Consider the following 15653-nt stretch of genomic DNA (forward strand, 5'->3'; position numbering starts at 1 on the left):
ACGCTGTCAGAGGCATTGACAGACATCTTTAAAATATCTAATGAGGTCAGAGGTCACTGCAGTCAACACAGCAAACTGTCGGATGATATAATATGTAGGTCTAACAATTCTTGATTGAAATCTTAAACAATGACGAGACCTATGTTATATATCAATTGACTTGTGTACTTATATTATCCAAAATATTTCAAACAATGTTCAATTCCCAAAAATCTCCAAATTTATGCATGGTTTCATTTCAAGTGCCTTGTGTCATATCCGCGATACCCGTGGATTTCTCCATCTCTGCTGTAGCTTCGATGGATGATGAAGGAAATCACTACCAGTCCATTAACCATAAGTTACTCAGGGAAATTAACCAAAAAAATGCATTTTATTGAAAATAAAAATAAAACAAAAGGAGTGAAACGTTGCAATAAACGTGGAGTAAACCTTATACAAGTGGAGAAAATTCTTTGTGTGCATTCTGCAATCGAGGGATCTAAATATCTTTTATATTTGTATTTGCTTCTGTTGATGATTTTGTGAACTGTATGTTCAGTACGCTTGTTGTTCAATGTGACTCCTGCCTGGGCAGATGTGACGGGCATTTCGTCCTTTTCTTACGTCAAAGGATGGTCCGATGTTTCCTTTGCTAAAGGAGATAAGATAGAAGGCAGCGTGAGACTCCTAGTGGACGATTACCGGTATTTAACCTAGATCACCACAAATGTCAGCAACATGAGAGCAAACTCAACAACTCTCAGGGTGGATGCACAGGGAGAAAACTAAAAGGAAAACACTCAGGAGAGCGCCCTACCCCCCCATACCCCAACACTCACCTTAAATTTAAAATAAGCTGCACCAACTTGCACAGACTCATAGATATCAGTCCTCCAAAAATGTCTGATGTTTTTTTTTCTAATAATCCTATCTCGTAATGTTAAAGAAAGAGAGAAAAATCCTTGATACTTAATTGAATCCGCTCCTCTTCCTCAGCCCATGTTGCATCCTGCCACCAAGTTTCAGTGAAATCGGTTCAGTGGTTTTTGCATAACCTTGTAAACAGACAGAGAAAACAATGACACGCTTGATGGGTTCGGTACCTTCTGAAGTTTAGCTGCTTAGTTAAGTGACTTTGTGTTTATTTTACAAAGGTTTTAATGTTGACACTATCTCATCATTTCTAATTGTCGCCTCTGTTCAACATGAACTGGCTCTTCTGTATTTTACATAAGTTTTATAGAACCTGTAAAATATATGTTACAACTTTCTCTGTCTGTGACCACCTTCATGATTAAACTTCGCACTATACTGGAAATATGCAGTTCATTTTGTTAATGTTCTGGATTATAAATCATTTCCTGTGGATGTGATGATGCAGTAAAATAGCGGTTCCTAGATGTTGATCCCCAGTCAAAAGTCTTTCTAACTCCTCAGAAGCCTGTGGAGGCGTTGGTGACGCCTCCACGAGTAGACAGCTCATCAAGATAACTGGTGCATTGTGGGTCAGGTATGTGATCAGCGGGGGAGGATCCACTTTTGTGAGTTTGTCTGCAGTGTAGTGCAGCAACACATTTCCTGTGTCAGGAGAAAGTTGCATGTAAAAGCTTTAGCTGTTACTTTACAAATAGTTTACAAATCTCTTTTACTCCAAAATTACTGGGTGTACTTGGGTTTTTAAATGTAAACCTTTCTACTTTCCCACTGCCAGTAGAGGAGTTTGACCTTTCAGTTCTTGGGCCACTTAAGGTTCAAATCCAGATAACACCGTGCAGAGAGCACCGCATGTTCGCCAAACAAAAGGCCTACATTTGTTTGGGGATAATTAGGCCACGTTTCCGATTTTACAAGTGGGCCACTTCAGGCTTACATACTCTTTGTTCAGGGCCACAAGAAAGCCGGAAGTGCATCATCATTACCTGAAGTGGCCCACATCCGTATAAACTATCGAGGCAGCGTCTAGAGTGCCAACATAAAGAAATAAAGAAATTGGCTAAGTTTACTACAGTCATTTGACTCTGCAGTAAAAAAAAAAGTGGGTAAAGAGTAGCTTTTATATACAAGATCTTACTTTTGTAAATTTCAAATTGATATTTACTTGACTAGGTGAAACAATTTCAGTAAATGTATTTATCTTTGGACTTATGAACACTTTTGTTGAAGTTCCTCACTATCACCATTCTTCAATCTAAATATAGTTTATTTTAAAGGACCTACAAATGGGACTTGAGGATTAATAAAATGTATTCAGTCTTTAGAGGCTAGGTGTATATGTTGGTGTGTAGAGACATCTGCTGTGGATTGCATGTCACTTGAAAATCCAGATGTGCCCACAGCAGCCAGATGTGAGTAACCAGTGAGTACAACACACTTCATATCATGGTCATTTATTGCATTTTCTTAATTCTTTTTCACCCATTCTCACCATTGAAAAACAGCAACCTCTCCACACACACCTTGCAGGGTAGATACACAGGACTAAATGGAAGTCTGTCTTGGAAGTGGCAGGGTTGTGCTTCCTGTGCACGCCGCCGTCCTCAACCCTTCCGTGGCACCGCTGCCGCTCTGCGCCCCCAGCCCGGTGCTTCACCACTCATCCGCGGCCCTGTTCGAGTCCTCGTCGGCTACAGCGCAGTCCAGGCGCTGGACACCGGGAAGCGCCAGGTCCCTTTCGTTCAGCTTCTCCAGAAACGAGGAGAGCAGGCGTTTGTTCAAATGGTCCGTCAGGGTCCGCTCCTCTTCCGCGCGCTGCTTGGAAACATTTCGCTCCGCTTCCTCCTCCTCCTCCGCCGCCGCCGCAGCCGCCTCGGTGTCCGCCGCGCCGGGCTGCTGCTGCTGCTGCGGAGGCTCCGACCGCTGGTTCAAGGACACGCCGTTGGACTGCTCGTCCCGCCCGGGCTGCTGCTCCGTCCAGCTCCCGGCGTCCGCCCCGGATTCCGTCTCCATCTGTGAGATTAGAGTGGTCTGCAGGGCGGCATTCTCCAGCTCCTTCAGCCGCTTGCTGTGGAGGCCGTGGGCGGGAGGATCGTTTCCAGTCGGCGTGTTGTTGTTGTGAGGTGGTTCGATCCCCGGCTCCATCACGCTCTGCGTCAGGAGAACAGCCCGGAGATATAAAGACCCTTCTGCGGCGCTGACTGAGAGGTGTCGCCCCCTGTGGCCGCCCCAAGGACTACTGACAGCTAGATATCATTTTAAAACACAAAGGTATATGAGTCCTGCAAGCACAGTGTTACATGAGATACTACTACTACTACTACTACTAATACTAATAATAATGATAATAATAATCATGATACATTTGATTTGTATAGCACTTACAAGGCTACAAAGTGCTTCACAAAACCCATGGCAAAAAGAGGAATGAACTAAATAAATGGTGTAGGAGCCATGAATAAGTCAACGATATTTTGGTCATGATACAAGGTGTAATGAATGGGTTTGTATTTTGGGGTTATTATTTGAATTATTTGTAATTTATTGTTTATTTGTGATCATTTTAATTTGTCAGGAAGTAGGTCACAAAGGTTATAGTTGTAGTATGTAGTACATATGGTTGTAGTTTATATGACCTGTTCACCTTTGTGGGAGGGACAGACGGGTGAGTGGGGACGCCATATTTTTTTTGTTGACTGCTACGCTATTTTTTCCTTTGATCACTGTGATTGCTTTAATCTATGAGTTTGTGCACGTCCCAGGAAGTTGATCATCTTTTTCTCTAATAAAAGTTTAAATGCATTTTTTTTACAGATTTCGGTGACTTTTTGATTAGCGACATGTTTGTTTTCTGGAAGTCACTACAAATTGAGTTCAATTTTAAGCGCTTAAGCTTTAATAACTATAGGACAAATTCCTAAACATTTAAGATCTATATTAATAAGGACATTTTCTGAAACACATTTGAATAAATATGTTTTAAAGGATAGTGAGCAAATGTAGACTTTTAAATTCACAAAATCAGTATTTTCTACAAATACAGTGATTCACACCTTATTGTTTTTTTTTTATCACTTTGCACACAAGCTTTAGAAAATCTTTCTTTTCTTTATTCAAATCCTCATGTGACAAAAAGCACATGGACCCGACGCGCCTGTTACCACGAAGAAGAAGAAGAAAAAACGCTGCTGCTTTTCTTTGGCCGCGTTGAGCTTCCGTAGTACAAGTATGTGTTTCCATAGAAACCATCTACGGAAAAGGCGAAGCTAGCTCACAAATAGCTCCGGCAGGTACCTCCATCCTTATTCTGACAGTAAAACACCTCGTGTTGTGTTTGTAGCTGCTGATCAGGACGTTCAGAAAGAGACACCGGGCGTTAGCTTCGCCATCTCACTTCCTTTTAGCCACCAGCTAGTTCTTAAGAGGATACATCTCTGTAGGCGTTAGCTTCACACAGCCGATCGATGCTAAAACACAGGCTAACACCAGTGACCCAACTCTGTTACATCACATTAAGGGTTTTAGTTCCACGTCCGCAGTGATGGACGATGTTACACGTGTAGCTGCTGTTTTTCTTACTATCTAACAGGACTGTTCGCTTCAGTTAAACCGACGACACAATCCAGCCTCATCTCTGTGGGCTGTGTTGGTCAGAAGCTTCCTCTGTGATAACATCTCTCATCCTCACTTCCTGTGTCCAGTGGAGGAACCACCACAGGTTCCGTTGCCGCAACATCACCAAGATGTCCTTCAGAGAACTGAGAAGTAAGCGATGCTCGTCGTAATCTGAGATGTGTTGTTGTGTGTCTGTGTGATGTTGACACCTGGAGCTGCTCCTCGTTTGGCAGATTTCACTGAGATGATGAGGGCCTTGGGATATCCCAGGTTGATATCCGTGCAGAACTTCAAAACACCAAACTTCACCTTGGTGGCGGAGATATTGATATGGCTCATAAAGAGGTATGACTGAGCTCCACACAGGGAAGTTGTGTTTCTCTCACCCACTGATCCATCCAGTGTACTGTATATCCCCTCTGTGTTTTGTGTGTGTGTTCCTGAAATGCATTTCCTCCATTATTAATTCTACCCAACAAATGTTCATGTGATGAAATCTTAATCATTTCAACAATCCATTCTTTGGCCATGGGACATCTAGGATGTTTCCTGTTTTGTGATACGATTCTTGCAGCCATGATAACACCAACTTTGAAAATACTGAATTTGCTATTGGTTATATTGGTTATATTGGGTATCTGTGATATATTTAGTTTTTGGTCCTTCCCAACCCCCTCTCTCTTTCCTTCTCACAAAGATATGAGCCTCACATGGATATTCCCACTGATGTGGATACAGAGTCAGACAGGGTGTTCTTCATTAAGGCCGTGGCCCAGTTCATGGTGAAGTCTATTTCATGTACAGTTCATTGTAGCCATTAAAGGGTCTACCCTTCATCTGTCTAAAGCAGCATCTCACTTGTTTGCAGGCAACGAAGGCTCACATAAAACTCAACATGAAGCACCTCTACCAGGCTGATGGCTATGCTGTGAAAGAGTTGCTGAAGATCACCTCGGTGCTGTACAACGCTATGAAGACTAAGCAGATGGCCTTTGGAGAAACAGTTGAGGAGGATAACAACAAGTTCAAGTTTGACCTCGGCTCACGGGTGAAATGACAGTTTGTTTATCTTCAGTCTTGTCTGAGTTTAAGATCTGTCAGCTGTAAGGAGTCTGTGCAATAAGAATGTATTTTAATGTAAAATTTAAGTTGAAACTACAGCTCAAGTTGGTTTTCAATAACGTTTGTTGCATTACTTTGCCTACAATTTGTTTTTCTTAACACCCAGAGTATTTACTATCATGGTGCCATTTCCTTTGTATATTTTCATCCCTTAACTTATGTTATATCAAATCTTTTGTAGAAGAGAAAACTGTAAGTTTCTGAATGCGTCTCACTGTCTTCACTGCAGATTTCTGATCTCAAAACAGCTCGACAGCTGGCATCCGAGGTCACTTCTAAAGGAGCATCTCTCTATGATTTACTGGGGAAAGAGGTGGAACTGCGGGTGAGGAAAAGCACACTGACGCACTCACTTTCCTTGATCCTGAGTCCACACAATCCTTGAGAATAAGAAAAGTTCACGTGGAAAGATAAAAAAATAACAGATGTCCCTTTAATCTGTCTTTTTTCATGCATTAGCCACAGACTAGGTATATTGTTCAACCATCAATACTTAATACTATTTATATGTAATTACTCTGTTGATGTTCCTTTCTTTTCCTGCAGTGAACCCAGGCTGTGCTCTCTGATGATAACAGCTGTACAATGATGATGTCTGTTTAAAAAACGGTGTCAGTGATGCAGGAGATCAATCTGTCTTTGTTTTCATTGTCCTGACAGGAAATGAGAACTGCGGCCATTGCCAGACCTCTGGAGGTCAATGAGACCGAGAAGGCCCTGAGAGCTGCCATCAAGGAGGTTTTGGTTTGTATTTAATTATCCATTCAGCCTTTATACAATCTTCATTTTTTTTAAACTCACACATGACCTGATTTTAGTCATGAAATGGAACTTAATCCGCCTCCATGCCTCTGTGTTCATTTTCAAGGAAAGTGTGGAGAAGACCAAAGAAATGCTGAGAAATGTTGGGTCGGATGTGACCTCTCTGGACGCCAAAATAGAGAAGAAGAAGCAGGAGCTGGAGAGGAATCGAAAGAGACTTCAGACGCTTCAGAGTGTCAGGTGAGTGTATGACCAGACGGGTAGTGGAGAGGCAAAACGATGGGAATGTTTCCCCGCTGCCTCATTCATTATATGTATTATTTTCTTTCTTCAACTTGTAGAAAATATTTGAGCATAATTTTCAGCAGCTTGTACATGTGCAAAATACATTTTTATGTTCCTCTCTCAATGTTTCAGACCAGCATTCATGGACGAATATGAGAAGATAGAGGAGGATCTGCAAAAGACTTATGTCATCTATGTGGAGAAGTTCAGGAACCTCAGCTTTCTGGAGGCTCAGCTGGATGAGTACCACAGACTGGAGCAGGAGAGGTTTGAGGTGTGTGAGTATGTATGATATGTAGTACGGGGATTGTTTTCCAGATGGAATCACAGTGGATCCTTTGGTACTTTATATCAGGAATGCTCAGCATGAGAGACATGTTTAAGTTTGCTCTTATGGATTCAAAAATGTACAAAAATAGAAAATACGGGGGGTAGTCAGTTAAAAGTTACTAGAAATTTTGAAAAAGTTATAAATTATGTTACTTATCATCCACTTTTGGTCATAAAGAGAGAATATTTATACTTCTTGCATGTTTTGAATTAGCTTAAAATGTTTTTATACTGCTGCATACATTCTGGGCAAATCCAATGAACAACATAGGCATGATTAAAAGCAGCATGCTTTCTTCCTCTTCCTATCGTTCACTGGCAGGCCTGTGGTAATGAGATGTAAATCTATACAGCTCACAAACATTGGCATTAAAGTTAAAAGTCAGATATGAATGCAGTAAATAGAAGAGACTGGAGACATTCAGGTGGAAAGATCTTGGATTCCGAATCTGACAGATGTAGGAATGTTTGTGTTGTCCCCCCTGCAGGAGGCTGAAAACAACATGAGGATGATGCAGCACAAACTGAGGGAGGAGGAGAAAGATATGATGAGGAGCTCCCGTAAGACAAACACACAAATTAAAAGCAAAAAGTAACAACATCAATCTTTACGTGATCACAACATGTTGTTATTATGTTTTCTCCAGTGAAAGATGAGGATTCGGACATGGACGTCCCAGAAGATGACGGCTCAGACAGCGACATAGAAGAGAGTCGACCCGCGAAGCCCCGGCCCACACGAAACAGCATCATGGCAGGTACACAAAACAGACACGGGAAAGCCACGTCTTTGTAATGGATAGGAAACAGTTGCAAAAACTGAAGTTGATTATAAACAAATTCATAATTTTCTTCTTTTATATGAGTTATGTCTGAGGTTCTCCAAAATAAATAATTGACCCACGAAAACTTTGCTTCCTTTCATGTAAACTGAACATCACCTATTTTTCACCGTAGGATCAGGAGCTCGTTTCATCGGGACCATGCAGGGTGACAGCGACGAGGTTCGTACCTTGAAAACAAGACTGCTTTCTTCCTCCCACCTCTTAATATGTTCGCTAAACCTCGCTAATCTAAATACTTCTTTGCTGATTTTGCTCACAGTGGCCGTTGATTGTTTTATCTCTCTCACTACGGAAACAACTTACTGTTTACTTTTATTTGTCATTTGTAACCAAGTGTCATGTCCGCCATCCGTGATCAGTTTCATCTTGATTTTGGTTTTCATCTTCCTCTGTTCAGTATCTTCACCTTTCTCTGTCACTTCTATTCTAAAAAGCCCTCGGCTGTTTCCAGAAAGCCAGTTCATTCTGCCAAAAAAACAACGGAAACTAAAGGTTTGTCGAGGGCAAGGATTCAGTTCTCTCCTCCTGCATCTGTGTATTAATCTTATCTTAATTATTAAAGGGAAAAATCCAATCTCAAATCCTCTGACATTGTAGGCATTGTCCACACTGCCCGTATAGACCATCTTGGCCCTTGTGTAGTAATTGGCAGGAGTGTACACACAAACACACACACAACGCTATTATCTTCCTACAGATAAGATATGTAGCTGTAAGTGCATATTTTAATATTTTTCTCTTTTCTTCAATGCCTCTGTTGAAGTTCTGAACATTAGTGCAAATGTTCACTGTCCTCAAGTGTTCAGGATGGACTTTTGGATTTGAATTGGATTTTTCCTTTAAACCAGAAACATGCATATCTTGTCCCTGTAGTTGTCGACTCCAGATGTTGCATTCAGCAGTTCACTGTTAATTCAGTCCTGGACTCTGCATGTTTTCATCCAACCTGAGGAAGTGACTCTGTGGTTAGATCCCCCCTGTCTGATTAGTTGGGTTGAACTGATTTAGCGTTGATAGAAAATGTGCACATCCCCAATGTAGCTCCACTCAGTGTTTTGAAATTGTTATCCTATTTGAATCATGCAATTTGATCCACTTGTGGCCTTGTGGCCTTGTGGCCTCCTGTTTCAGACCGAGGACAGCGAGATCGACGTGGATGAGGATGATGAAGAAGACGAGGAGGGCGAGGAGGAAGAGGAAAGCAAGGATTTGGAGGATGACAGTTTGGAGGATCCGGTGTCCAAGGTTGCTCACACCCCCAGGGGGCCCGTGAGACCCCCTCTGTTGGAGGAGAGTGACAATGACTTCTGAATCATGAACACACTCATGTTCCAGCTTTTTCCGCATTCCAGCTGAAATGAGAACATCTCATTTCTTCTCAGGAATATGCATTAAATATTATTTTCCATTGTGTTATTATTGCAACATAAAATTCATATTTTTCAATATTTGTGAAAACTGGTTTTCTTATTAAAATATCAACAATTTCATATCTCGCCTGTCTCTTAATTGTATCATATCATATTTCAATATTGTGAAATTAAAGTTTATACTAAAGTTGTGATTAAAAATATTACTTTCTTTTAAATACTACATACTTGTGTATTTTACATTTGTAGCTATATGACATACATGTTTTCTTTGTCACTAAGGAACCTGCTAGTTATGTAGTGTTTGTACTATTATGATTTCACTTTGTTTATATCACTGTAGGATGCCTATCAACAAATGGCACTGCTGATGAAATTAGCCTGTCTGCATTTACATGTGTATGAATGTTGATTAATGATCATTGTCCCTCTTCAAATCAAAGATTAAATCAAAAATAAAATGTTATTATTACAAAGTATTTTCCCAAGAGGTGATATAATGTTATTAGAGTCACAGAGCTGTTATAATTCAAATTAAAACAAGTGGTTATCACAGGTGGTCTGAACTCTGCAGCTCTTTATGTCCTTTACATGTATTTGTTGACAGTGTTGTTCGGTCCAATATGGCGGCGACGTTGACGTAGCAGGACCCAGTGGCCAATGCGGTGTCTACGCACCATATATATGTGTGCGACGCGGCTGCGGAGGCCGAGGAGGAGGAGGCTACCAGCCGAGGACGGTGGCCGATTCTCGGAGAGGATTTTCCGTCGTCGTCGCCTGAATATAAGCAGCACATGCCGCTGGCGAACGAAGACGAAGCGTAAAGCGTCATAAAAACATGATGCCCGCTCCTTCAGGAAACCCTCCGCCGGGCCTGTGAGCGTGTCGGCAGGCTTCCACCGGTGAGGAGCGGACCCTCCGCGGTCTCCAGTCCGTCCTGACCGACCCGCGACACCGCCAGGCGATGACAGCGGCTCCGGTCACTCCGCAGGTGATGAGAGACCGGCTGCTACAGGCCATCGACGGCCAGAGCAATGTGAGTATGAGCGATGGTTCCTCCAGGGGGACAAAGGTGAACAATGAGCCGGCTTCAGGTCCCAGCAGGCGGGGGTGGGGAGAGCACAGGCGCTCGGTGTGTGTGCGGAGACTTATTATCTGCTTGTTAATTAGCTGGTAAACATCTCGTGTTAGCGCAAGTAACCGACACATGAACACAGGAGCCCGGCTAACACACCGCTGCTGGCTAGTGGGCTTTAGTTCTGTTCACTGAGTCACACTGTGCCTCAGAACCACCGTTTAGACCGAGCTGCTCCGTAGGAAGTGTAGATCTGCAGGTAAGTGACAGAACTGTAGATTATTATGGGATTAAGACAGTTTAAAGATTTATATACAAACATCTCCCCCCACACCTTATACAGCTGGTGAATTACTATTGTTACAACACATACGATTATACAATCAGACTAGATGACATCATGTTAATATACAGACTCAGGGCTGGACGATATGGCCAAAAATGATGTAGAATAAAAATATATATACATACAAATTTAATATCAGTCGATATTGATGATCATCGTGATAAATGTCACATGATTATCTTATATTTAGAGACAGATTTTTGCTCCTGATTGAAGGTTGTGGTTTTAAACTCCTTTTATTTGCAGAGAATGACAAACACTCAATAAACAGTAAAACATTCTACTTATCTGAGGTAGATCAATGATGTGTTGCACCCCCTCACTGTGCACAATGCATAAGCATTATATTGATATGAATTGAACCTTTTGTTATATTGCTATTTAATGAAAATTAAATTGCGATAACCACTGATATTGTTTTAACTGTCCAGTTCTCCTGAAAATACCATCGCAGTCAAACACCCAAAAGATATTTTAAGTTTTAAGTCAAATGTCCTTAAAGTGCCTGACTATTTTCATCAATATCCATGAATTTTCTTCCCGGGAAATCATTGAAAATGTCAAAATAATAAACCAACCCCATCTCCCTATGTTATTGGGATAACATATTCCTGGATCCATCCCTTTTATTTAGATCTATGCCAAAATATAATGGGTCCTGCTTTGGCCCATTACACCAGATTTTGTGGACAGAAAAACTGACAGGAGTGAAAATACGCCTGTCACAATATATTCAAGCAAAAGCCGACTTCCAAGCGATTGTTCAAAACCTATCATATTAAATTTGACAATGTTCAACCCAAAAAAACTGACCAAATTCTTGCGATTGAGAACCCGGAGATATCCAATGTTTAACATTTTTGCATTAAAAAATCACTATAGAAATAGTTATCAATTCATTTATTTCAATTGACTAATCTTTGCAGCTCTAGTATAAACCATGGAGACAAACAACTGTCTCAGATTTAGTTTTCTAAACCACATTTATTACAGTGGTCCACCACAGAGACATTTGCATGCACTCTCAGTTTGTCATATTGAGCCTGAAACCAGTGCGAGTGCATCGTCTTCTCGACATACAGGTGCATGTTTGAAAGTCTATTCAAATGATGCCCGACCTTTTAATAGCCCCTCTTCTTTCTGTAGAACAAGCCTATGTTCCTGTATCATTCTGAATCACAAACTGTCACATCTACACATAAATAGCTGCATTTGAATGCCGTTGTTGTAATTGAAATAACACAATAATGTTTCTGGATTGTGATGTATAAACATGTGTCTTTTCAGCAGATATGCAACATGGTGGTAGTTATGGAGGTTGTCTCTTTTTTGGAGAAACATCCCATCACCAAAGAAGCACTGGAGGTAGGTGACATTTAGACCTTCAAAATATGAACATTCTAAATAAGATGCAGCTAAATCCCACTTCTCAAAAGTCGAGTCATAGGCACTGTTTCACTCCAATCTCATCTCCTTGAAGGAAACCCGTCTTGGCAAGCTCATCAACGATGTCCGGAAGAAAACCAAGAACGAGGACCTTGCAAAAAGAGCAAAGAAGCTGCTGCGAAACTGGCAGAAGCTAATTGAACCAGGGAAGGGTGAAGTGTTGTCCAAAGAACGCACTGGTGCATCATGGTCTTCCAATGGCGGTGCTCATCCCTGCATCTCTGCACCAGCTGCCACCACAACATCAGGTAAAACAGGCCCAGAGTTGAAGAATAGAACTGACTTCAACAACTGCTCTTCCCCACGGGTGGAAAAACCAGGAAACAGGAAACGTAAGGGTGACCAGAAGGAGGGACAGATTTTACCAGCCAAGATATCCAAAACGACCCTTAATGATAAAATACAAAACTCCAAACAGCTGCCAGCCAATGGAATTGGCAGTAGCTCTGAATTTTTTACAGATTCTCTTACATGTCAGCCTATAGACAGGGAGATTTCTGAGCCTTTGGAAAATGACAGGCTGAATAAAATCCCTGTCAATGCCGTAAAACCTCATCCAAGTTCCCTGGGACACAGCAAACCTCTTAGCACTTCTTTGTCACAAGCAGCAGTTCTGCAGCAGCAAGAGAGTAAGGAGCAAGCTGCCTCTGGGGGTCAGTATCGACCTAGAAGCCCCCGCTGTTCCTTGCACAGTCCTCAAACTCCAAAGCAGGAAGCTGTTGTCAGAAAAACCACACAAGCACAGAGTGGGAGTCTTTCGAGTCCCACTGTGAAGTCTGGGTCTGTGGATACTTTTGTGCTGGGGCCTTCTCCTCAGCCTTCAAATGTTTGTGTTCAGGGTTTTCATAATGATAGTTTGAGGTCTGCTCAAGGCAGGCCTCCCGATACATCTCTCCACTACCCAACCAACTCCTCCTTCAATGACAGGGTCAGTTCTGAAGACGATGGTTCTTTAAGCAATACAGGGAAAAGGAAAAGACAGAAATACAAGCCTAAGGACAATGGACAGACTGTTGAAGACGGCACTAAACCAGTCAGGTTAAAAGATAGGAGACTGACGTTTGACCCCCTGACAGGGCAGATCAAGTCCTCCTTCCATAAGGAACTTTGCCAGGAGAAAGAGGCTCAACTTGTGCAAAGACTTGAACCTCAGGGGCCAGAACAGCCGAAGCAGAATCCACCAGTTCCTCGCAGTCCCTTTCAGCAGACAGACTGGAAAGAGCTGTCGAGAAGCGATATCATCCAGTCGTACCTTAGCCAACAAAGCAACGTGCTTACATCGTCGGGCACCCACAATCCTGGTGCACATTTTCTCATGACAGAGTTCTTGAAAAAAGAGGAACACAGAAGCAAAGAGAACAAGAACACACTCACGTTGGCACCAGAACAGCCGGCCCAGGATTTACCAGGGGTTAGCAGAGCGATCAACAACGAAGACCTCAGCAAATTACATGCACAGCACTGGTCCGGGGTTAACGGCTGCTATGACACAAAGGGTACCTGGTACGACTGGACCGAGTGCATCTCCTTAGACCCACATGGAGATGAGAGCAGGTTGAACATACTGCCATACATCTGTCTGGATTAAAACCAATGTCAGGAATCTGACTTGAAAGCTGGAGTCATCATACAGGGTAGGGGCTAAGGATGTGTGAAGGCACTTCTGTTGGAGTATGCTGCTGTTTTCTGCACTGTAGGTACAAAATGGAATAAATATGCTGCCTGCTTGTGTTTGTTAGAGCACAGCGGGTGTAATCAGTGTTTTTATGAGTTTGTGAACATTGTGTTTGGACAGCATGAAGAGATATGGATATGTATCATCTGCCCATTTAGTTGTTGGTTTTCTGTACAGATTGAGTTTCCAATTCCTGTCGTTCTTTGTATGGGAGAGGACCAGCACATCATACTGCGGAGGTGTATTCTATTCATCCTATGTTAGTCCACATGCCTTGTGGAATGTGACCGAATGTTCTGCATTTATCACATTTATTTCATAGTGCAGTATGCTTTTTCATTTTAAAGTTAAGTTAAATTGTGGTTGAAATAAATCTTAAAGTAGCTACCTTCATATCCATAGGTATTTCATATTACACCCCCCCCCCCCCCCCCCCATTGCATGAGTGTCTTATGAAACAGAAAGCATAAATCACAAATCAGTTTTTAGAAATGTTTTGTTTTTTGGTCGCTGTTAGATAAAGTGACATGAAACTGACGATCTGACTGTGCAGAAAAGAAAACTGACAGAGAAATGTGGCTGTCATTTATAATATTAATTAACATTTATATACATGTTCAGATGATACTGAATCATGTTATTTTTTATTTAGAATTTGGTCAGTGATGCAGCAATGACATTCCAGACTTTCCCTGCTGAAACACCAACCTACCTTACACAGGAAATTTCTCAAATGACACGTTTTGATAATGTGAACTAATATTTTATACTTGCTTTTCCCTTTACTGTATATTTAGCTTTTAAAATATGAATTGAAATAGCAACAGGAGCTTTTGCAGCTTGCTTGCATCTTTGTACTGTCAGGAATAATTTAAATATATATTGAAATGCTGGATAAAGTACTTAATATCATTCCTTTTCGATATTGTTTGCCTTATGGAAACCTGTGTTTCCCTAAAGACAGAGCCTTAGTGAATGTACAGAAATTAGCCTTTTGTGTTCATTCGAATGCAGAAGAGAACATATTTGCTACTTTGTCCTTTTTTAAATGGACGTGTTGATATCTGTTAATAAAAAATGAGGAACTGTGATTGCTTGTCTTCTCTTTATGTTTCTTTAACTTCCCTTTTTTTTTTACTGGTTTATAAAATGTATTTGCATTATTCTTACAGACAAATGTGTTTCCACAGTGCAGGGTTATAACACATCGCTCTCAGCTGAATTTTCATTCATTCAAAGATACCCCCAACTTTTGAAAATTACATTACAAATGTTTTGATTCAACTTCTCTTGGAATGCAGTTACAGTTGACCCTGCATTTCCTCAATTTCTCAGAGATTAATTATTTAGAAAAATTCATTCCTGTTTAGGGGACTAATATTTACGAGTGTGTGCAATTTGGTGCAGATGCAAATAAATATCTTGATTTAGTGGTTTGTAATGTTGTTTCATAGCCACGACAGCCTGGTAGGGGCAGAGGCGCCTCATGTGAACAGGCAAGGCAGGCAACTGCTTGGGGGGCACGAGGCCACGAGGGGGGGCCCCCTGAGGGCTGACAAACTTTACTGCACAACCAATGGAGTATTCATTCAAGACATCTCAGTAGTAAAAATGTGATTCCTGTCAGAGCTACAGTTCTGTATCATACTCAGAGTTTGAATTGAAAATGAAAGTAGAGGAAAATAAAGAGTTATCTACCTGGAAGTCAAAAAAGAAAAGAGGAAAACAGAAAGCAGATAATGACAATTAGGTATAACAGTATATCTGAATGCTGTCTTTGATTCCCATTAATCGGGGAGATATTTGAATTTACGCTAGCATTAGATTCATGACGTTTATTGATGTTTTTATTGTTCTTTATATTTTG

The 15653-nt window shown here is 41.4% G+C and overlaps 2 protein-coding genes across 5 annotated transcripts; both read left to right on the forward strand.

The window, feature by feature from the left end:
• The first annotated feature begins 4080 nt into the window (after positions 1 to 4080).
• On the forward strand, positions 4081 to 9361 carry cluap1 (clusterin associated protein 1). 3 transcript variants are annotated; one of them, XM_034583157.1, is made up of 13 exons: positions 4081 to 4205; positions 4505 to 4680; positions 4764 to 4875; positions 5228 to 5312; positions 5399 to 5578; positions 5882 to 5977; positions 6313 to 6396; positions 6521 to 6654; positions 6832 to 6973; positions 7518 to 7590; positions 7677 to 7787; positions 7987 to 8033; positions 9006 to 9283. In XM_034583157.1, the coding sequence occupies exons 2-13, from the start codon at positions 4659 to 4661 to the stop codon at positions 9183 to 9185; spliced, it is 1266 nt and encodes a 421-aa protein (XP_034439048.1). In that variant the 5' UTR covers positions 4081 to 4205; positions 4505 to 4658; the 3' UTR covers positions 9186 to 9283. The 3 variants fall into 3 exon arrangements, with proteins under 3 accessions (XP_034439048.1, XP_034439050.1, XP_034439049.1); XM_034583159.1 differs by lacking the exon at positions 4081 to 4205 and adding an exon at positions 8309 to 8366 and having other exon boundaries at positions 4483 to 4680; positions 9006 to 9181; XM_034583158.1 differs by lacking the exon at positions 4081 to 4205 and having other exon boundaries at positions 4483 to 4680; positions 9006 to 9361.
• A 562-nt stretch (positions 9362 to 9923) lies between these two features.
• Positions 9924 to 14192, forward strand: LOC117760270 (mediator of RNA polymerase II transcription subunit 26-like). 2 transcript variants are annotated; one of them, XM_034583160.1, is made up of 3 exons: positions 9924 to 10280; positions 11953 to 12030; positions 12146 to 14192. In XM_034583160.1, the coding sequence occupies exons 1-3, from the start codon at positions 10209 to 10211 to the stop codon at positions 13697 to 13699; spliced, it is 1704 nt and encodes a 567-aa protein (XP_034439051.1). In that variant the 5' UTR covers positions 9924 to 10208; the 3' UTR covers positions 13700 to 14192. The 2 variants fall into 2 exon arrangements, with proteins under 2 accessions (XP_034439051.1, XP_034439052.1); XM_034583161.1 differs by having other exon boundaries at positions 11956 to 12030.
• Positions 14193 to 15653: the final 1461 nt, after the last annotated feature.

This window comes from Hippoglossus hippoglossus, chromosome 4 (genome assembly GCF_009819705.1).
Source record: "Hippoglossus hippoglossus isolate fHipHip1 chromosome 4, fHipHip1.pri, whole genome shotgun sequence".
NCBI lineage: Eukaryota > Metazoa > Chordata > Actinopteri > Pleuronectiformes > Pleuronectidae > Hippoglossus > Hippoglossus hippoglossus.